The sequence below is a fragment of the Rhinolophus ferrumequinum genome, chromosome 22, assembly GCF_004115265.2.
Source record: "Rhinolophus ferrumequinum isolate MPI-CBG mRhiFer1 chromosome 22, mRhiFer1_v1.p, whole genome shotgun sequence".
NCBI lineage: Eukaryota > Metazoa > Chordata > Mammalia > Chiroptera > Rhinolophidae > Rhinolophus > Rhinolophus ferrumequinum.
The window spans coordinates 45,505,780-45,530,445 of record NC_046305.1 but is presented as its reverse complement, the minus strand read 5'-3'; the positions used below and the strand labels follow the sequence as shown (position 1 = coordinate 45,530,445).

Sequence of the window (24,666 nt, the reverse complement as noted above, 5' to 3'; positions counted from 1 at the left end):
ACCTTACCACAAATTGAACTTCTATAACCCATCAAAGGACTCTCTGCTCACCACACAGCACACCTAAGAGACTCATATGAGGATTACATGAAGGGTCCCAGCTCAAGAGGCACAAGATTCAACACACCCAGAGGCCAACTCCAGACCAAACCAGAGCACTACCAGGTCTGACCTACAAGTGACACGCCCAGAGGGAATTCTCTACAGGCACAAGAGCCCATAGACGCCAAGCCTCGGTTAAGCGTTCAACCCTCACGCAGCAAAACATCCTGCTGTGGGCAGAGCCAAGTCTCACAACTAGTCAGCCTAGAAGTCAATCCCACCTATTCACAAGCTAAAAGCAATTAAAGATCAACTTTAACAGGACAATATACACAAGAGTCACCTTTGGAGCATACACAAAGGAGAAGAAGGAAGTGGTGCAAGTCAAATATAAAGGACACATACTACATAAGATAACCAACAAAAACCAACAACCCTAGGGATCTACCTAATACATCGAAGCAAACACAGAGAGTCAGCCAGAATGGGGAAACAAAGAAACATGCTCCAAATAAAAGAGCAGAAGAAACCTCCAGAACTGGAACCAAATGAAATAGAGGTAACCAACCTCTCAGAGACAGAGTTCAGAACACTGAGGATAAGAATGTCTAAGGAGCTTAATGATGACATAAAGAAGGACAGAGAAATCATAATGAACAACCAGTTAGAACTAAAGAATACAATAACTGAAATAAAGAACACACTTGAAGGAATTACCAGCAGGTTAGATGAAGCAGAGGATCGAATCAGCGACTTAGAAGACAAGGTAGCAGAGATCACCCAAACTGAACAACAAAAAGAAAAAAGAATAAAAAACAATGAAGATGGTTTAAGAGACCTCTGGGATAACATCAAGCGCAACAACATGCGCATCATAGGAATACCAGAAGGTGAAGAGAGGGAGCAAGGGATCGAGAACATATTTGAAGTAATAATGTCCGAAAACTTCCCAAACCTGATGAAGGAAACTAACATACAAGCCCAGGAAGTGCAGAGAGTTCCAACCAGGATAATCCCAAACAGGTCCACACCAAGACACATTATAGTTAAAATGGCAAAGGTTAAAGACAAAGAGAGAATCCTAAAAGCAGCAAGAGAAAGACAGAGGGTTACATACAAGGGAACTCCTATAAGACTATCAAATGACTTTTCTACAGAAACATTACAGGCCAGAAGGTAGTGGCAGGAGATATTCAAAGTGACGGAAAACAAAGGCCTACAACCTAGATTGCTTTATCCAGCAAGGCCATCATTTAAAATTGAAGGATAAAGAGCTTCCCAGAAAAGAATAAGCTAAAGGAATTTATAACCACCAAGCCAGCATTGCAGGAAATATTAAAAGGGCTTCTGTAAACAGAAGAAAGATGAAAACAATCTAACTACAAATTCTAAAAATGGCAATAACTATGTACCTATCAATAACCACTTTAAATGTAAATGGATTAATCCAATTTGGATTAATCCAAATGTAAATGGATTAGCTCCAAACAAAAGACATAAAGTTGCTGAGTGGAGAAGAAATCAAGACCCTTGTATATGCTGTATACAAGAGACTCACCTCAGATCAAAAGACACACACAGACTGAAAGTGAAGGATTGGAGTAAGATAGTTCATGCAAATGGAAATGAGAAAAAAGCTGGAGTTGCAATACTTGTATCTGACAAAATAGACTTTAAAATGAAGACTATATTAAAAGACAAATATGGGCACTATATAATAATAAAGGGATCAATCTGACAAGAGGACATAACCCTGTAAACATCCATGCACCCAACATAGGAGCACCTAAATATATAAAACAGATATTGACTGACATAAAGACAGAGATCAATAGTAACACTATCATAGTAGGGGATTTCAACACACCTCTGACAACAAGGGACAGGTCTTCCAGACAGAAAATCAATATGGAAACAACGGCCTTAAATGACACATTGGACCACTTGGATTTAATCCTCAAAGCTGCAGAATACACGTTCTTCTCAAGCACACATGGAACATTTTCCAAGATAGACCACATGTTACGCCACAAAACTAGTCTTGATAAATTTAAGAAAATTGAAATCACACCAACTGTCTTCTCTGACCACAGTGCTATGAAATTAGAAATGAACTACAGGAAAAAAACTAGGAGACACACCAATTCATGGAGGCTGATTAACATGTTACTAAGTAATGAATGGGTCAACCTTCAGATCAAGGAAGAAATCAAAAGATATCTCGAGACAAACGAAAATCAAAACACCGATGACCCAAAATCTATGGGATGCAATGAAAGCAGTCCTAAGAGGGAAAATCATAGCATTACAGGTCTACCTAAAGAAACAAGAAAAATCACTAATCAACAGTTTATCTTCACGCTTAAGGGATCTGGAAAAAGAGCAGCAAAATAAGCCCAAAGGGAGTACAAGAAAGGAGATAATAAAGATCAGAGCATAAATAAATGAAATAGAAACCAGAAAAACAATACAAAACATCAATGAATCCAACAGTTGGTTTTTAGAGAAGATAAACAAAATCGACAAACCTTTAGCCAGACTCATCAAAAAAAAGAGGACCCAAATTAATAAAATCAGAAATGAAAGAGGAGAAGTGACAACAGACACCACAGAAATACAAAAAAAATTAAGAAATTACTATGAGCAACTATATGCCAACAAATTTGACAATCTGGAAGAAATGGACGATTTTCTAGAAGCATGCAAACTTCCAAGGCTAACTCAAGAAGAAACGGAAAGCCTGAATAGACTGATTACCACCAGGAAAATTGAATCAGTAATCAACACTCTCCCAACAAACAAAAGCCCTGGACCAGATGGCTTTACAGGTGAATTTTATAAAATATTCAAAAAAGAATTATAACCTATTCTCCTCAAGCTCATCCAAAAAATCCAGAAGGAGGGAAGACTCCCAAACACTTTTTATGAGGCCACTATCACCCTGATCCCAAAATCAGACAAAGACACTACAAAAAAAGAAAACTACAGGCCGATATCTCTAATGAACATAGATGCAAAAAATCCTCAACAAAATATTAGCGAACAGAATTCAGCAATACATTAAAAAGATCATACACCATGATCAAGTGGGATTCATCCCTGGTATGCAAGGGTGGTTCAACATCCACAAATCAATTAATGTTATACACCACATTAACAAAATGAAAAACAAATCATATGATCATATCAATAGATGCAGAAAAAGCATTTGACAAAATCCAGCAGCCATTAATGATAAAAACCCTTAAGAAAGTGGGAATAGAGGGATCATATCTCAACATAATAAAGGCCATATATGATACACCTACAGCCAACATCATACTCAATGGGAAAAAGCTAAAACCATTGCCCTTAAGATCAGGAACAAGGCAAGGTTGCCCACTTTCTCCACTTCTATTCAACATAGAGCTGGAAGTTCTAGCCACAGCAATCAGACAAGAAAAAGAAATAAAGGCATCCAAATTGGTAAGGAGGAAGCAAAATTGTCATTATATGCAGATGACATGATACTACATAGAAAGAACCCTAAAGACTCCACCAAGAAACTATTACAGCTGATAAATGAATTAAGAAAGTAGCAGGATACAAAATTAACATTCAGAAATCAGTTGCATTTGTATATACCAGTAATAAAATATCAGAAGGAGAAATTAAGAAAACAATCCCATTTACAACTGCTTCAAAGATTATAAAATACCTGGAAATAAATTTAACCAAAGAAGTAAAAGATCTGTACTCAGAAAATTGTAAGACACTGAAGAGAGAAATTAAAGAAGAAACAAATAGATGGAAACACATACCATGTTCATGGATAGGAAGAATTAATATAGTTAAAATGTCCATACTGCCTAAGGCAATATACATATTCAATGCAATTTCTATCAAACTACCAGGACATTTTTCACAGAAATAGAACATATAATCCTAAAATTTGGAACCATATGGAACCATAAAAGATCCCGGATAGCCTCAGCAATCTTGAGAAATAAGAACAAAGTGGGAGGTATAACAAGACCTGACATCAAACTAGACTACAAGGCTACGGTAATCAAACCAGCATGGTACTGGCATAAAAGCAGACACATAGATCAATGGAACAGAATAGAGAGCCCAGAAATAAATCCATGCCTATATTGTCATTTAATCTATGACAATGGAAGCAAAAATTTACGGTGGGGTAAAGACAGTCTATTCAATAAATGGTGCTGGGAAACATGGACAGACACATGCAAAAAAATGAAGCTGGACCACCTCCTTACACCATATACAAGAATAAATTCAAAAGGGCTTAAAGACTTAAATGTAAGATCTGAAACCGTAAAATTCCTAAAAGAAAATATAGGAAGAAACTTTACAGACCTTACCCAGAGGAAGATTTTTACTGATATATCCCCTCAGGAAAGGGAAATAAGGGAAACAAACAAACATGTAGGATTACATCAAACTAAAAAGTTTTTTCACAGCAAAGGAAACCATCAATAAAATAAAAAGGGATCCTAATGAATGGGAAAAGATATTTGCCAATGATATATCCGATAAGGCGTTAATATCCCAAATTTATAAAAAACTCACTCAATTCAACTCCAAAGAAACAAACAACCCAATCAAAAAATGGGCAGAGGACTTGAAGAGACATTTTTCTAAAAAGGACACACAGATGGCAAAAAGACATATGAAAAAATGCTCAACTTCACTAACCATTAAAGAGATGAAAATAAAAACCACAATGAGTTACCACCTCACCCCAGTCAAAATGGCTATCATCAATAAATCAAACAATAAGTGGTGGCGAGGATGTGGAGAAAAGGGAACCCTTGTGCGCTGTCGGTGGGATTGCAGATTGGTACAGCCACTATGGAAAACAGTATGGAGGTATCTCAAAAATCTGAAAATGGAACTACCTTATGATCCAGCAATTCCACTCCTAGGTATCTATCCAGAGAAATCCAAAACTCTAACTCAAAAAACCTTATGCACCCCTATGTTTATTGCAGCACTATACACAATAGCCAAGACATGGAAACAACCGAAATGCCCATCGGTAGATGACTGGATTAAGAAACTGTGGTACATTTATACAATGGAGTATTACGCAGCCATAAAGAAAAAAGAAATCTTACCATTCGCAGCAACATGGATGGACCTAGAGAACTTTATGTTAAGTGAAATAAGTCAGACAGAGAAAGACAAATACCACATGATCTCACTTATATGTGGAATCTAAAGAAAAGAATAAATGAATGAACTAATCAGAAAGAGTCTCAGAGACATAGAGGAAAAACTGAGGGTTGCTAGATGGGAGGGGGGTGGGGATAAGGGGGAAGGTAAGGGGATTAGAAAGCACAGTCAGTAACCAAGATTGCCATGGGATTATGAAAGTCAACTTGGGGAATGTAATCAATAACATTATAAATATTTTGTAGGGTATCCGATGGACAATTGTCTCATTAGGGAGACTGCCTCGGAGAAGATGTAGATGCCTGATCACTTCACTGTATACCTGAAGCTAAAGCTGAACAATAATGAATGTCAACCACAATTTATATATATATATATATATATATATATATATATTTACAAGAAGCGGAGTACAGTATTAGGAATAGAGACAGTGGAGATGTAATCGCTGTGTGTGATGTCAAAGGGATACTGGATGGGGGAGGGGGGTTGAAACTGTTTGAGGGATATAAATGATAAATGTCTAATATTACATTGTTTTGTGCACCTGAAACTAATAAAAAAAATTTAAAAAAAAAGAACAATAAAGCTGGAAGAATCACACTACCCAAATCTAAGTTTTACTATAAAGCTACATGAATCAAGACACTGATATATTGGTGAATGGATAGACAAATCGATCAAGAAAAACAAAAACAGTCCAGAAATAGACCCACACAAATACAACCAACTGAGTTTTTATAAACGTACAAAAGCAACTCAATGGAAAAATGAGAGTCTTTTCAACAAATGGTAATATCACCCTACATCAATCCAAAGTGTTTAAATCCTAAATATCTGTCAAAATCATCTACTTTTTCTCACTACCACCTCTCAGCCTAAGCTATAATCATCTCTCCTCTGACTAATGTGATTGTCTCTCTACTCTTAACTGTTCTATCTTAATATACTGTTCTCCACATTGCAAGTCAAATGAGCTTTTCAAAATGCAAATCTGACCAAGTCTCTCCCCGCTAAAATTCTTTAAAACTTCCTGTTTCTCTTAGGATAAATACAAAATTATCTTGATATGATTTCAAAAGCCATGAATTGCCAGACTCCTACTACCTAACTCTAGCCATTTTGAACCACTCTTCTTTCATTTCTGTACTCACTGTACTCACTGTACTCACCATACTCCTTTCCATCAAAGAACCTTTGCAAAAAATATTTCTTCTACCTGATAAGCTCTTCCCTTCCTCTCTAGATTTCAGTTCAATCTTTATTTTTTTTAAAAAGCCTCTCCTGACCTAAGTAGCTCAAACCCTTTTATTACAGGCCTCATAGTATTGTGAACTAATCCTTACTGCCCTTGTCACCACTATAATATTACCTTTGAATGACTGCTTGTATTTAGGTGTAATTGTTTCATGACTGTAGTTCCATGAAGGTAGAATATGCATCTGTTTGCTCCCCACGGTATCCCCAGAGTACAGCATAATAGGAACTCAACAAATGTTTGTTAAATGAGTAAATGTATTTTTATTTATCCCTCTCACAACCACCCTGTGAGGTATGTACAATTATTTTCCCCATTTCATAGATGGAAAAACTGAGGCATCCAGAGTTTAGGAAAATTGCTCTAGATCATACAGCTAAGAAGTAAAGAGCTGAACACCAATCAAAACATTACAACCAAGAAATTAATTATGCTTTATTGCTGTTCAAATATAAGAAAACCCTAAACCAATCCTTGTCCATATAGGAATGAATCCTTATAGTAAACTAGTGCTTTAGTATTCATTCATTGGATAATCATTTATAAAGTGCTCACAAAGTATCAGTGACTGTGCTAAGTACTGGGGTTACAGAGTAAACAAGACATAGGTTCTTAGACTTTATTGGAGCATACGTTCATTCCACTATTTATTTACTGAGCCCCTACTGTGTGCCATCTACTTTGCTAAGGGGGAGTCCAAAGGGTAAGTATAGCTTTAAGTAATTATACCAAAAATAAATTAATTTCATTTGTGTAAGTACTATGAAGGAAAAGTTCAGAGTGCTATGGGAACAAAGAATTGATACTTAAGCTGAGACTTGAAGTATTAAACATGCATTATCAAATTTGAAAGCAGTGTAAACATGATGATTATTTACAAGAGTTTGTGCAAAAGTAATTCAATGCAGAAAGGATAAACATTTGGAAAGTTACAAAATCAAAATCAAGTAGACATGTGATAGGTTAAATCCCAAATCAAATATCTATAATCATAAACAATATTGTCTTCTGTAGCAAAGGTTAGCAAACTACAGCCTACGAGACAAAATCAGCCTTCAGTCTCTTTTCGTAGGCCCCTGACCTAAGAACGGTTTTTACATTTTGATAAGGTTGTTAAAAATAAAAGAGAGGAAGAGGACGAAGAAGTGGGTAGAGACATGGAAGGGAGGAGGAGGACAGAATTAACACTCTGTATACGCATATACCCCACAAAGCCTAACATATTTCTGATCTAGTCCTTTACAAAAAGGTTTGCCAACCTATGATCTACACATTGTAATCAATTAAAATATAATGAAGCCTTATCCTAACAAATTCATTAAACATGATTCTATAGGTACTAAATATATATCATACACAACTTTTTCAAAATTGCAGCTCTGTGTCTCAAACATATCAAAGGTACACCAAATTTACAATCAGACACATAACATGCATATTCGATCTTATTTAAACATACTTTCAACATGTGTTCAAACAGTATAAAGACACTAAGTCAGTTGTCAAGATGTATAAAAATTAATACAGATAAGAATGTGGCTTTACTAAAAACCAAATGTAATTTTTTTTATATTTTAGCTGAAAAAACTAGCATGAAACATCTATAGTGTGAAAGTCTACGCCAGTGGATTTGAAAAGTAATTGCTAACATATATATTACATATATAATTGTAACAAATATATTAATAAGAGAAACTATATCCTTACCAAGATTTTTTTCAATTCTTCAAGTTCTACTTCTTTGTCATTTTTAAGCTTTGCCATCTCTTCTAAAATAAGCAAAAGAATATAAATGTGTTAAAAGCTGGATTAAAATAGGAAAGACAAGAATTAAGAATAATACCATTTGAAAGGGGAAAAACTTAAAGAGATGGATTAATGCAACTAGAGTACCGTAAAGCACAGAGGAAACCCAAATGGAACTATACAAAAACAATAATGGATAAATAGCAATAATATTTCTATGAAGTTAATTCCACAACCAAATGAGCCCAAAGTTCATTAAACAAAATAATCAATCTACGTAAATGTATTTTTGGAAACAGGTCACTCAGCGTGTGCCTTTACCTGCAACTCATCACTATCTAAACATCTGGTCTTTTAATCTTCACTCCAAACTTGAAAAACGTGATCTACGTAAGTCACGCTAACTCTATTGTACTCTGGGTCCCAACATTCCTGCCTCCTCAGAGACCTTAGTTGCCATATTACCAATATACATTGACTCTCTGTAGAGCAATCTTTAAATTCCCCCATCACATCTATTTGAATATAAAACAAAAATATCTGATTGACCTTTCTGCCCTTTCCTACTACTGTCAAATTTCTTTTTTGTTTTGCAGACAAGTTCCTATTTATTATCTACAGATTTCTTTCTTAATCCCATGCAAAACTAATGCCTATCTCCATGACATTAATAAAATTATGATCTCAAAGATCCCCAATAACCATTTAGTAGTGCAATTCTTAGTCCTCATCATTGTGGACCCTCGTGGCATTTGATACTATTAACCACTCTACTTCACTCCCTTTGATTTTCCAGACCTTACATTATTCAGATTTCTTCTTTCCTCTCTAACTCCTGCTTCTGTTTTCTCTGCTGATACCCTTCCTTCTTGCCACCCTAAATAACAATGCTTTACAATGCTTTTTTCTTTACTTCCATGAATTCATCATTAGGCTAATGAATTATAAAATCTTTTCAGCCCAAGCCTCCTTTTTCTCCTTTCTTACATTTTTTAACTGCCTATGAAGTTCACAAATGATATCTAGCTGTCACCTAAAATTTTATTATATCTGAAACATTATTCTTTCCTCACCATTAGGGTTATTAATTATTGAAGATATATTTGTACATTAAAAACAAAAAAAACTTGTAATAATTGCCCACAGTCTTTAAGGAAAAAATCAACAAAATATGAAATGCCAACATAGAATCTAAAATAAAAACCTGTCACATGAAAAGCTTATTTAATCACAAAGTTTCATTTTAGGTAAAAACAGTTAATTTTTTAAAACTCAAGGATTATAAATTATAGAATTGTACACTTGAAACCTATATAATTTTACTATCACCCAATAAACTGAATTAAAAAAAAAAACTCAAGGACTGGTTAAAGATAGTAGACTGAGCAAGTCTCCACACTCTCTCTCACTCCCAATCATAATTTTTTTAAAGACACAAAAAAAGAATACATATATTCTTTACATATATATTCTTCATATATATACATCCTTTGTATATGTTATGTACCTATATATACACATACATATATAATATACACATAAAAAGACACATTACCATTAACAAACCGAAAAGTTGAGGATTCCTTGTGGGGATGAACCCCACATTAATTCAATGAAGGCTATGTGGAACAAGACCAGGGGACCATCTCCCCACACAGCCCACCTCAGGTTAAATCAAGAATTCTGGGAATTAGAGCTAAAAGTTCGTGGCAGTGCCCCAAACAGCTCATGATCTCTAAGCAAGACAAACATCCCCTATACCTAAAAGACAAGGACCAAGCCCACCCTTCCTTACAGCACCTGCCATCTCTCCTCCACAATCAGATGAACATTGTAACATACCATGTTTCCCCGAAAATAAGACCTAGCAGGACAATCAGATCAAATGCGTCTTTTGGAGCAAAAATTAATATAAGACCTGGTATTTTATATTATAGTATAGTAGAGTATACCTGGTCTTATATTATAGTAAAATAAGACTGGATCTTATATTAATTTTTGCTCCAAAAGACGCATTAGGACCTATGTTCAGGGGATGTCATCCTGAAAAATCATGCTAGGGCTTATTTTCCGTTTAGGTCTTATTTTCGGGGAAACACGGTACGATTTCAAAAATAGCAAAATAAACATAGCTAAAGATTGAATTAGCAGGGGAAAGTCAAAAAACATTTTTCTCCAAATTCCCCAGAAAAAGAACTAAAAGGTAGAAAGCGTAAGAGAAAAACCTAAAAACATGAAGAATGGATCCAAAATTTCCAAAATCTACCTACAAGGAGGTAGGTAGATTTCCTCTCTCTCTTACAGAGAGAGAGAACAATGATGACACTAGGAGAAAAAAAATTTTCAGAGCTGAATATAGACAAACTGTCCATAGATTAATGGCGTCACCAAATGCTAACAAAAGTGTAATATGATTCCATTTTTCACAGAAATCCTCTCATACCTGCACCACTCAAATCTGATTTGATTTCTATCAATCTGATTTCTCCAATTCTACTCTTCTCACTACTAGCATTCCCCATCCACCACCCAATTATTTTAATTTACAACAATAATTCTTTTCACCAAAATCGGTAAAAAAAAAAAAAGTGTTTTTTATAGCTTTATAATTCTCCACATTTGTAGATATGAAGGTTTGTAAATAGAAAGCATAGAGTTATTAAAATTATCTAACTAAATGGTCATAAATTCACAGAATAACTATAGAACTTCTGTCTCTTTTGTCCATGAAAGTTGTTGAATATTAATACCACCACATGGTAAAATAGGATCCCATTTTCCTATAAATAGTTCATAATCCAACATGAATAATCAATGACATTTCAAAATTCAATTAAAATATAACAGGCATTTCTCATTAAGACTTATTAAGGCTTCTGAATCTTAAAATAAGGAAAACACACTATAAACATCCCTTAAGCTCCTTTTACTTCTAGGTACCTATGAACTGTGTAATGAAACCGAATAGAATTTCTTAAGGTTTAAATTTTCTATCTTTAAAAATCAAATATAAAATTATCAAATAATCTCTATTGGTAAATAACAGAGGAGAAACTGTATTTTATTCTGAAATAGTGTTTATATTTTATAATTGGCTAATATTATCATGTACACATATTATTCTCTAAATCTTACCCAATTCGCTTGATTTCTTCTGAAGCTCCATGGCAAGTATTTTCAATTGATCTTCACTTTTTTCCACTCTGGTAAAATATATTATTAGTTTACAATGTAAAATATTCTTTTAGTCAGAATTCATCTAGTAACTAAAACTGGGGCAATTTTGCAACAATATATCTTAGCACAGACTCACTCATTCAACTATTAAACATTTTTGAGCACCTACTCTGTGCTTGAGTGTAACATTTCAAAATAAGATATTACTATTATAAATACATAGTTGTATATTAATTAAATCTACATAAAACCTTAATTAAAGCCTGTAGTCACAATTTATCTCTTAGCTACTGATGATAATCAAATTAATGCATCCTAGAACTTCAAGAGTGATTGAATATGTAACTACTGTTATACTGAATTCTGCCTTAGGAACAATATAAATATGAAAACTTGTGCAATTTGCTTAGCTCTTCTGGCTTTTTGTTTCCTTGCTGGTAAAACTGAGGTAATTGGAACAGATGATATCTAAGGTCACTTACAATTTTAAAATTTGAAAATCAACTGGACAGGTCAATCAAGAATATATAGAAGATAAGCTAAGCTAGAAAAGCTATCTTTTCTTCCTTTACCATACATGAGCAGTAGAGTATACTGCTAGGCCCAAGTCATGACTTCACAGGGAAACTTGTTTCTCTTTCATCCTATTTAATTAACCTTAATGCTAATGGGACAAGAATAATTATGTAGGCCTCATAACACAGCTTTATATGAATTTTCCCTTAATGTAAAATAGTGAAAAACAAAGCAAGTTTTTAACTCAAGTTTTAGACAAACTACTATTTAGATGAAATGCAAATGAAGTTTATATGTAGTTAATCATGTTCATTAACCAATTAATTTAATAAAAATGTTTAAGTACCTATTTTGTACCAGGCTAGTTGCTAATATTACAAATCAGAGAGGTTACAGACCCTAGTAAAATAAACCTCACTTCCCCATAGGAAGTTATTTCTGTGAAGCTAATAATAAACAAGAGTTTAATTAAATATGTCATATCACTGTATCAGCACTTATTAGCTTGTTTATTTAGCTTGACTCTGGCAATGCAGGCAAGGGAACTAGCCTTAAAAAAAAGAAGACTTCATTATGGTTGTTAGAAATTACAAGTCAATTGACAATGAATAGAAAATAGCACTGAATATTAGAAATAAACTTTATTCAGCTAAATAAGAAATAGTTTTACCTTTGATGTTCTGTTGTCAATAATTCTTTCAAGTTGGAGATAGTAGTTTTAAGTTCAGTAACCACAAATGCGTGAGCAGTTTTAGCTTTATTAAATTCTTCCATTTGAGCTTCTTTTTCTCCAGTGAGCTGATCAATTTTTGTTGTTGCTACTTGTAAATCTTCCTCTAAAGCCTTTTGAGTACTCTAAATGAAAAGTACAAAACAAAAGCTATGATCCAAGGGCCTTAAGAAAAAAAGCTGAACTCATCTGCTTCTGTAATTTGCTGTCACTGCCTCCCTCCTTCATCCCCTCCTCTACCCCACCCTGGCCAATCTGGAATGCCCACCACCACTCTTATTTCCATTCACCATTCCTCCAAAGCCAACCTATATTCCCAGCCTCTCCATGGAGTCTTCCTAGCCAATCTAGCACATAATATTCTTCCAATTCTTGTAACTATTGTAGTAATTTTTGCCTGAATCACACTGTTGATACCTAGCACGGTCTTGTATTTTAGTTATACTTTTGATGTGTTTTTATTCAATGTCTCTAATTAAACTATAAGCAGTTTGTAGACTTGGATTGTATCGTCTCTGTTTGAAACTCTTGTACCTAGTATTATCATTCAACAAATATTTGTTGACTGATAGACAGTGTGAGACTTATCACACACTAATCAGATTTTAAATCATACCACACTTCTTTGCAAAGACATTTTAGAGTCTTCTAGTTCTGATGTCAAATGATCCTGCTTCTTATTTGATTCTTTTAAGTTTTCATCCTGTAATTCTGAAAGAGAAAGTTGCAGATAGGTAATACTTAATAGAAAACACATACCAAGAAAACAAATTATTTGTAACAATTACTTTTTTCCTCCATTAGATACTCCACAATGATGAAGAATTATGCAAATATAGATGCATTAATATTGGTCATCATCAACTTTTATTGACTACTCAAGACTGTTATCTCCCAAGCACTCAAAGGTAAATGATTTTTGGCGCTACATTTTTAATAATAACTAAACATTGGAAACAACCTAACTATCCAACAGGAGATGATAGATTATAGTGGTACACACATACAATGGTATAACATGTAGCCACTGTAAATATACAGACTTTATTTATTGATTACTAATTTAGATATTTATAAAATATCATAGAATAAAAAAGGCAAGTTAAAAACAGTACTTACATAAATAGTGCATATGAAAGGAGAGGATATGTGCAAAAATATTAAAAGTAATTTATCTCCTAATTATGAAATTATTCATGATTTTGTTTTCATTATTGCTATCTTGATTTTTAGATTTTCTAAAATATATTTATTTAAATATTATTTTAAAAAGCTTTTGGGGCAGCGGTTAGCTCAGTTGGTTAGAGTACAATGCTCGTAACACCAGGGTTGCCAGTTTGATCCCTGCATGGGCCAGTGTGAGCTGCGCCCTCCACATCTAGATTGAAACAACTACTTGACTTGGAGCTGATGGGTCCTGGAAAAACACACTTAAAATAAATAAAAGCTTAAAAAAATAAATAAAATAAAATAAAAAGCTTTGACTCCAATTAATGCTAATGTTTACCAAATACTAAGTGTCAGGTACTAGTCTCTGTGCTTTTATGTGTGCATTCACTTTTTTTAAAATTCATGTTTTTTTTAAAGTAGATATACAATCTTATATTGGTCACATTAGTTTCATGTGTACATTATAGTGATTTGACATTTTTATACCTTACAATGTGATCATGTCACTAATTATAGTAATTATCTGTCACCATGTAAACTTATCACAATTAACTGTTCCCTTCCCCCTTTTAACTCATCATCCCACACCCTCCCTTCTGGTAACCAGACCTTTGGTCTCTGTTTCTATGAGCCTGTTTGTGTTTTGTTTTGTTCATTGTTTTCGGTTTTCGTTTTTTTCGATTCCACATATAAATTCACTTTTTTTTAAAATTCATGTTTTTATTTAAGTAGATATACAATCTTATATTGGTCACATTAGTTTCATGTGTACATTATAGTGATTTTATATGGTATTTGTCTTTCTTTTCCTGACTTATTTCACTTAGCCTAATACCCTCTAGATCTATCCATTTTGTAACAAATAGCAAGATTTCATTCTTTTTTATTGCTGCACAATATTCCATTGTGTGTATATGTGTGTGTGTGTGTATATGTGTGTGTGTATATATATCACATATATATACATTAAAAAATATGTATGTGTATATATACACATATATATACACATACATATTTATGTGTGTGTGTGTGTGTGTATATACACACACACACACACACATACATATATATACTCATATCACATCTACTTTATTCATTCATCTATCAATGGACACCTAATTTGCTTCCATATCTTGACTATTATAAATAATGCTGCAATGAACAAAGGGGTGCATTTACCTTTTTTGAATAAATGTTTTTGTTTTCCTTGCATAAATACCCAGAATTGGGATTGCTGGGTCGTATGGTACATCTATTTTTAGTTTTTCTGAGGAATCTCTATACTCTCTTCCATAGGGGATGCACCAGTTTGCAGTCCCACCAACAGTGTACAAGGGGTTCCTTTTCTCCATGTCCTTGCCAACACGTTATTTGTTGACTTTTCGATAATAGCCCTCTGACAGGTGTGAGGGAGTAGTTTGTTCTGCTTTTGATTTGCATTTCCCTGATGATTAGTGATGTTGAGCATCTTTCTGTATGTCTGCTGGCTATGTATATGTCTTCCTTGGACAAATGTCTTTTCATGTTCTCTGCCCACTTTTCAATCAAATTACTGTTTTTGTTATTGAGCTGTATGAGTTTCTTATGTATTTTGGATATCAATCCCTTATCGGACATATCATTTGCAAATATATTCTCCCATTCAGTAGGTTGCCTTTTGGTTTTGTTGAAGGTTTCCATCTCTATGCAGAAGCTTTTTAATTTGATGTAGTCCCATTTGTTGATTTTTGCTTTTGTTTTCCTTGTTTGAAAGAATTCAGTAAAATAGCAAGACACAAAATTAATATACTGAAATCCATTGCATTCTTATACAATGAACAATTAGAAGGAGAAATGAAGAGAACAATCCCTTTTACAATTGCATCAAAAAAATAAAATACAATACCTAGGAATAAACTTAACCAAGGAGCTGAAAGACCTATACTCTTGAAACTATAAGACACTGAAGAAACTGAGGAAGACACAAATAAATGGAAGGATGTATCGTGCTCATGGATTAGAAGGATTAATATTGTTAAAATGACCACGCTACCCAAAGTAATTTATAGATTCAATGCAATTCCTATCAGAATACCAATGTCACTCTTCTCAGAACTAGAACAAGTAATCCTAAAATTTATATGGAACTACAAAAGACCCCGAATAGCCAAAGTAATTTTAAGAAGAACAAAGTTGGAGGTATCACGGTCCCTGATCTCAAACTATACTACAAGGCTATAATAATCAAAACAGTATGATACCAACACAAAAATAGACTCATAGATCAATGCAACAGAATAGAGAGCCCAGAAATAAACCCTCATTTATATGGTCAACTAATCCATGACAAAGATTGGTAAAAATATACACTGGATAACGCCAGTCTCTTCAACAAGCAGTGTTGGGAAAACTGGACAGACACATGTCAAAAAATGAAACTCGACCACTCTCTTAACACCATATAAAAAAATAAACTCAAAATAGGTTAAAGATTTAAATATGCATTCACTTTTAAACATCATAAAAACACTAGGGGAAAAAAAAATCATGGGTTCAAATTGTTCTATTTCCTCTTAATAGTTACCTAGCCTTAAACATGATACTCAACCAATCTGACTCTACTTTTCCCACTGGAAAATAAGAATAATAGTTACTCATATCTTGAAGATTGCTGTTAGGATTAAACAAGATAATGCAAATTAAGATGTTTAACCACAGCATCTAGCATATAGTCAGTAAATGTTAAATACAATGATGATGATGGAGGAGGAGGAGGAGGAGTATGCTACAAAATGAACCTTAAAATTCATGGTATTTACAACACACTTGGGCAGGCAGATAAATAATCAATGATAAGTGCTGATGGGTATTCACTAGGAGTTCTGGAAATATACGTAAGGGGATACCTAAGCCAAATAGGATCAGCAAGGGTTAGAGATAAAGGGGAGACAGACATAGAGCGGGAAAATTCAAGGAAGGCTTCCAGAAAGTGACAGCTGAATTGAAACATTTGAAAGCCAGTAAGAATTAACAAGAGTTATGGGAGCCAGGAGGAGAAAAAGAAGACCACAGACAGGTAAAAGAGCATGTACAAAGGCAAACATGGAAGAAAGAGGATGACGCATTCCGGGGTCTAAAGGAAATGTATTTCAATAGAATGAAATAAAGTATGAGGGAGGAATCACAGCACATATGATTGGAAAGATAATAAGGACAAGATCATAACAGGGTTTACATGACTTGCTGAGAGGTGTAGGCTTCATAAGTCAGGAAGACCATTAAAAATAAAGTGTGTTTAGTAACAGAATGATCTTATGTTATATTTTTTTTAATTCCATTCTGAAAAATTTGTGTAGAAATGAAAGGATTAGTGGTCCAACTCTGGAGAAAAAATAGGGAAAGCAAATTTGGAGAGAGGAAAATGATAACACTGTGGTATCCACTATATTATTCATCATAGTCTGGTAATAAATGTCTCCTCTAGAAATCATAATCACAAATTAGTGCTTAGGCACATGCAGGAACTGAATTTATGCTGCCTGAATGTTCTAAAAAAAGCTCCAAGCCAAAACTTAATTTGAAGTGCCCCTAAGTTCCCCCAGGATCCCAGAAGGTGCAAATGTAAATTTTCTCTATAAAAATATAGTTGCAACCTAGGTCTTAAAAAGTTTCTATAGATGAAGTTACATGACCTCACAATCAAAAATCACAAGAGGAAACAAAGCACCATAAGCAGAGTCAGAAGAATGAACAAAAGGCAGACTTGGACCTTCAAAGATTTCAGATGTTAGAATTAATGCCTATGGATTTTTAAAAATAAATATTATATCAATCTTTAAATACTAAAAGAGGTAAGGAAGATGTCCATATACTAAATAAAACTTCTAGAGATGACATATAAAACTGAAACTGAAAACCCCATTGGAGTAATGGGTGAGGTATGTCACTCAAACATTCCTCTAAAAAGAAATGAAAATTCAGGATCAAATATTAAGAATATTAAAATCATTAAACTCCTGACAAAATAAGAAAAAATTACCAGGCCAAAAGCGAAGAAAAAATAGAAACCTGGAGAAGTAAGATAAGTATAGAACCTGCTTTTACCCTGCGGGCATTTCCAGATCCTGGAAAAACTGGACTTTCAATTTGAAATCACAATGGGGTAAGAAAAAGAAAATGAACACCCTAAGACTACGAGGTGTGCTCAAACAATACAGTGAATATTTAAATTAAAAATTTATTACAGTAAAAGACACATTGCCATTAATCCCCCTCAAAATACTTCCCCTCACTTAGAACCCATTTATCCCATGGTCTTGCCACTTTCTGAAGCAGTTCTGGAAGTCCTCTTTTGTTACTGTCTTTAGTTGCCCTGTCGTGGCTACCTCAATGTCCTAAATCATTTTGACTATGGGGAAGAGCCAGAAGTCGCACAGTGCCAGATCCGGTGAATAAGGTAGATGAGAACATAACGTTTTTATTTGACAGAAACTGCTATATACCAGAGCAATGTGTGACACAAATGCGTTGTCCTGATGGAGGATGACTGACGGCACACCTTCTCTCAACCGTAGCTCACACCCAACTGACAGCGCCAAACTAGCTGAAGCTTGTCACACACTGTTCTAAGGTTTGATGCACCACTTCCCGTATTGAAGATCCTCCTGCCTTTCCATTGGATGGCACGAGGCAGCAGCATTCACCATAGTTTTTGAACACAATGGAAAAACTCCGTATCACACATTGCTTCCAGTACAGCAATTTCTGTCAAATAAAAACATTACGGTGTATCCTCATTTACCTTATTCACCAGATCTGCCACCATGAGATTTCTGGCTCTTCCCCAAAGTCAAAATGACCATGAGAGGTAAACACTGTGAGTTGATTCAGGACATCAAGGCAGTCACGACAGCACAACTAAAGATACTCACGAAGGAGGACTTCCAGAACTGCTTCAGAAAGTGGAAAGAACTATGGGATAAGTAAGTGCGTTTGAAACAAGAGGTAATATTTTGAGGGGGATTAATAGCAATGTGTCTTTTACTATAATAATTTTTTTTAATTTAAATATTCACCATAGTTTTTGATCACATCTCATATGTAAGGTAGAAAGTCAAGAATTAAAACCTTTGTACAATAAGCTGGGGCACTCTTTATGTAAGAAGGAAGCAAAAGTAAACCAACTCTCAAGGAGATTTGCAGCCCAGGTTCACATCACCTAATTGGTCCAAGAAACCCCAAGCTTTGAAACTAATTTAAGGTTGTACCAGATAATCCACCATGTACATGGCAAAACTTTCTCCGGGCAGGATTCCCATTTAGTTAAGTTACCTACATTCTAGGCAGGCCTTAAATTACTCCTACAAATAATTTTTGCTAGAAAAGTCATGTGCACGGAGTCAAAGACAACAAGGCACATAAGAAAACAAGGTACTTTGACTATAAAGTATCAAAAAGAAAAGACAGAATGAGGCTTACAAACATTTAAGATGAAGAATGATCAGAAAGGAACTTTAAGCAGCTATTCTTAGTATGTTTAACCAAAAAAAAACCTTGAAAATAATAAGAAACAGAAAACCACATAAAGTAGAACAACAGATTTGAAAAATAAGTTAGAATAAGACTTTAAACATCTTAATAACTGAAAATAAAATAGAAATGTTCATAGCAGATGAGAACAAATAGACAATTAGTGAACAACAAGAAAGGTCAAAAGAAATCCAGAATAAGGCACAGAAAGGCAAAACTAAAAATATGGAAAACAGGTTAAGAGTCACAGAAGACAGTTAGAAAATTAACATATGGTTTTACTCAAAGTTCCAGGAAAAGAGGAAACAGAGAATAGACCAAATACATTTAAAGAAAAGCAATAATAAAAGATACTAATTTAAAGATTCAAGAAGCTGTAAAATAAAATTAAACCCATATGTGAATATATCATATTGAAAATGCTAAAAATCAAAGTTGAAGAAAATCTGAAAAGCCACAAGAGGGGGAAAAGATACCTTATCTTCAAAGGTTCAGCAGTTAGATTGACAACTGACTTCTTCAAATCAACAAAGGAAGCCAAAAGAAAGCAAGATGATATCTTCAGTGTGCTAAAAAAAAAAGTTTCTAGAAATAACAAATAGTGCACCAACCTAGAAATATGTCTTATTCAAAAATGTCCTTTACAGATAAGAATAACCAAATTTTTAGGCAAATAAAGTGGGAAATCATCACAAGCATATTTTCACTAATGGATATTCTGAATATTCCTTTTTAAGGCAGAAAGGATATGATCCGAATGAAAGGTCTGAGATACAAAAAAAGAAAAATTAAGAGCAAAGAAAGAGGAAAATACATAAGTAAAACCAAATAAACATTGTCTACATAAAACAGTAATAATAATAATGTCTTGTTTATAGAATTTAAATACAAAACAAAAATAGAAGGAGAACTAAATGTAATTAATGTTCTAAAGTCTTGAATAACCCAAGAAGGTAAATGTACTGATTAACTTTATGTATTGAAAAGTAATCAATCAATGTTGTAATATCTCCAGTAATCACTAAAAAAACAGAAACAGATTATGTAACTTTCAAAGTAGTCAAGGATAAAATTGGAATAATAAAAAGTAATAAAACTAGGACATCCACTTTGGGGAAGATGAAATAAGTATACTTTTCCCTATTCCTCCCAATTACAACAAAATCCTCAACATTATATGTAAACGAAATATAAGACTTTGAAAGGTTGAGAGAAGGAAGACCAGATTACAGGCCTCTGGACCTGAGAAACAAGTGGTATGACCCCTGAGGGTAGGGGGTTGTTTCAATTTTTTGTTTGTTTGTTTGGGATTTTGTTTTATTTTGTGTTTGTTTGCCTCACACATCCCAGACTTAGAGCTGAAGAAGCTAGCAACCTGGAAACACCAATGGGAACAGATATAAAAAGCTCCAAAAGAAGTCCACTCTTCTAGCAAAAGGACAAGAAAAGGGGCAGCTTAGGAAGACTCTACAACAACCTAACACCACAGAAAATGTAACCAAGATCATGATGGTGAGATAGGAAAAACATAAAATGTAGGGGACGTTAAACAATTTCAATATATCTGGCACATAGAATATAGTAATGACAGTAATGTGAAATGAATAGGCATAAGTTAGCAAGAACTAGTTCATTATTTGCTACATGAAGAAGTTTTTTAAGAGAAAAGTGACAAATGCCACAAGATCCCTATGATGTTCTGAAAGGTGCAGTGTTTCACAAAGTGTATTATACCTACCAAGTGCCCTGCCACTTGAACAAATTCAAAAAAATTCCATAAAATAGTCTACACAAAAATAAGTCACACAGAAGAAGTTGAGAACCATATAACTTCACTCATATGTGGGATATAAAACTGAAAGGAACAAAGGAACAAGACAAACAAAATATCATAGACACAGACAACAGTTTAGTGGTTACCAGAGGGTAAGGGGGAATGAGGATGGCAAAAGAGGGTAAAGTGGGTCAAATACATGGTGATGGAAGGAGAACTGACTCTGGATGGTAAACACACAATACAATATATAAATGATGTATTATAAAACTGTACGCTTGAAACCTATATAATTTTACTAACCAATGTGACCCCAATAAATTTAATAAAACTTAAAGAAGAAAAAGTCTAAACGTAACTGACATCCAAGATCCTTCATAGTCTGATCCAACATTCTTTTCCAATCTCTTCTACCTGAGTTCAAGATATAGGCACACCAATCAGTGTTTCAAATGTATCCTAATTTTCACATTTCCATGATTTGCACAAGCCATTTCTTCTGTGTACATTCACTCCTCCAATATACTGTCTAGTGAACCTTTAGTGATCTAAGGTCTAGTTCAACATACAGTTTCTCCCTAATGCCTTTCCAAATATCTTGTTCCAGGAATAAGTAATAATTCCCTCCATCATGCTCCCAGAATATTCATTCTTTCGTAAAATATTCATTGAGCGCCTAATATGTGCCAGGTGTTCTTGGAATACATCAGTGAACAACAACAACAGGAAGAAAAAAAAGACATAGATCCCTGTTTTCAAAGAGCACTTGTTGAAACTCAAGAAGGTTAGAGTATGAAAAGGGAAAAGAAGAGCATATGTACTTTGAAAAAGCTCCCTAAGTGACTCTGTTATGTCCTCCTTGAACTGGTTCACCAGTTGGGAACTGTAGTACTGGAAAGCATTACAACAAAATTGTAATGAAGCCAAAAATTAAAACATAACAAGAGGAATACATAAGACACATTGTTATATTTTCTTATATAAATTCTTACTTGTTTTTTCCTCTAATTGATTAATTTTCTCTCTAGATTCCTCTAGTAGAAATGTTAAATCTTTCACTTTATTTTCTTTCTCGGTGCTTTGGACCAATAGCAATGATACCTAAAGTAAAATATTTAAATAACACATTATAGATATGAAAAATTAAATATGATACCTTAGCATTTATCATCACTTACAATTATTTCATGTACTTGTTTATATGCTTTTCAGCTGGCTGTGGTTAGCATTTAGTACATGCTTGCACAATAAACTTTTATTAAATGAATGAGTGAACAAACTACAGCAGGTCCTCAAAAATGTCATTTCTTTCAATGTTGTTTCATTATAACTTTGATAAGATGCTGTAGAAACTTAACTTTTATTTATATCAATTAGCCTACGGTAAAATTGGTTTCATTATACATTGTTTCACTGTAGTCCCAAGAACCTACCAATGACATTGAGGACTTACTGTAATGTGATATACCCAATATTATAGTATGCATTTTATTACTGAGATTATATAAAATCTACTTTGTTCATTTATACCATAAATAATATTGAGCATCTACACCTTTCCAGAAACCATAATGAGCATTAACTATACAGAGATGAGGGAACTCACCTTCAAGAAACTCGTAGCCTAGACCAAGAGACAAACAACTCTACTCAAATATTAGTAAAAGGACAAAAATGTTACAGGGGTTGGGTAAGGAACACCTATGTCACTCTTGGGGGATGTAATCAAAAATTAATCCTTCTCAGAAGACTGAATCAAGTCTTGATAGACAAGTAGAAATTAAGCAGGCAAACATGAGAAAATACATATTTTAGACTCATATAAGAACACAAAGCGTCAAGAGATCATTAAGAAAACTGAAAATACTCAGACGGTTAGAAGATAGAGAGCATGTGAAGAAAGGTAAAAGATAAACTTAACAAAGATTAGCTGAAGACGTGCATATTCAAAATGGCAGAAAGGCCTCTCTGTCCTATTTTCATCTCCAAATCACCCAAAAAATAACCAAGAAAACAACAAAGACAGACTTCATCTTCCATGAAACCACGAGACTCTATAATCCAAACCACACTATATAAAGAAGGAAAGCAGTTGGAAGGAAAGGAAAATGATTTAGCATAGAAAGCCAAGGTCAAATCCAAGAGCCCGCACAAGGAAGGATACTAATGAGAAGCAAGGTAAGTCCACCCCCAAAGAACTCCAAAATGTTTCAAGAATTAGAGGCAACAGATACTGTGGAGGGTAAGTATGAAAAAGGAAACTAAGAATAAGGAGAGTATCTGAAAGTTTGTAAACAGAGTGGAAGACCTCCCAGGTTCACTTAACCCTCCTTTCCTGGACTCTTACTTCCTGATGGCCAATGTAGTCAGAAAACTAACCCTACTCTATCTTTGCGAGAGAAACAGGCACAGTCAAATTGAAAAAGAGAATCTCTAAAACAGGTATTTCAGGCACAGGGGTCGGGGGTGAGGGGGAGGATATAACCAAAAAGACAGCATACAGAACGAAGAGACTCAGCCTGTCTTCCTACCCTGCCAACTCAGCTCCAAAATGCCATCAGCCAAGTCTATATCCCCAGGCAGAAATCTGGAGAACTCTAGAAAAAAAAAAAAATCTTAAAAATAATGACATTAGGAGCCCCCAGCAAAAACACTAACTGGCCACACCATCGTTTTACAGGGAACAACAATCTGTAAGTTCTGCCCACGCACCCAGAATTCCAACAAGCTTTTTAGCACTACATTCTATTTTTGTGTTCTTTATATTAAGCACACGTTAACTTTTAAAAAGACTTCCTTTCAGAAATTAGGTTTAAAATTTAGTTAAAATACAGCAAATTGTTAACTCTTTCAAAATATCTAAGCATAACACATATATTAGAATTCTATCATTTAACCAGAACTTAAAGAAAACTCTATCTTCTCTGTACTTTCAATTAAGTTTTGTTATTATTGTTTAAGTATATATCCTTGTTATGTACCATTACAAGGTATCTTGTGGCAAATTAGAAAAGAAAAACTGAAAAAACAGGAAAACAGAGAGAAGTGGATTCCTTTCTACATATTGATTTCCACTTGGGAAGCAGAAGGCTTGAAACTGATGAAGGTGGCATAATAGTAATCTGAAACCAACATTCTTGTGACTATCAAAGAACACAGACTCACCATTTTCAAGTCTTACATTATGTGACATTAATAGAAAGTAACAAAAGAGTGTTTTAGTTCACCTTCATTTATGTCATGAATGGTATATTTCAAAATAAACTATGAAATGTGAGTTGAGTAGTCAATCTTTACATTTTATGAGGTTTTTGTCTGAAAAAAAGTTCCCACAAAATAATATATTTTTGCAGCAATGTCCTATTACCCACTAATATAAATATTGCAGAAGACTCATTTTTTTAAAAAAATACGCTAGCGTTCAAAAAAAAAAAACGCTAGCATTCATTGTGTGTGCATATCTGAGTCAAGGAAAATTAAATCTGCTAGGCAAAAGACTCAATATTTAGATATGTATAATATTAAGATTATCTAGTAGAAATTTATCATGCAGTCAGCAAATATAAA

The 24,666-nt window shown here is 34.1% G+C and overlaps 1 protein-coding gene across 1 annotated transcript in view; it reads right to left on the bottom strand.

The window, feature by feature from the left end:
• The window catches only part of SYCP1 (synaptonemal complex protein 1), an 80,508-nt gene that overhangs the window by 41,310 nt on the left and 14,532 nt on the right, over window positions 1-24,666 (bottom strand). Inside the window, 5 exon segments of the mRNA XM_033093272.1 lie at window positions 8,186-8,247; window positions 11,360-11,427; window positions 12,588-12,772; window positions 13,264-13,358; window positions 22,092-22,200. Coding sequence (XP_032949163.1) covers window positions 8,186-8,247; window positions 11,360-11,427; window positions 12,588-12,772; window positions 13,264-13,358; window positions 22,092-22,200 — 519 coding nt within the window.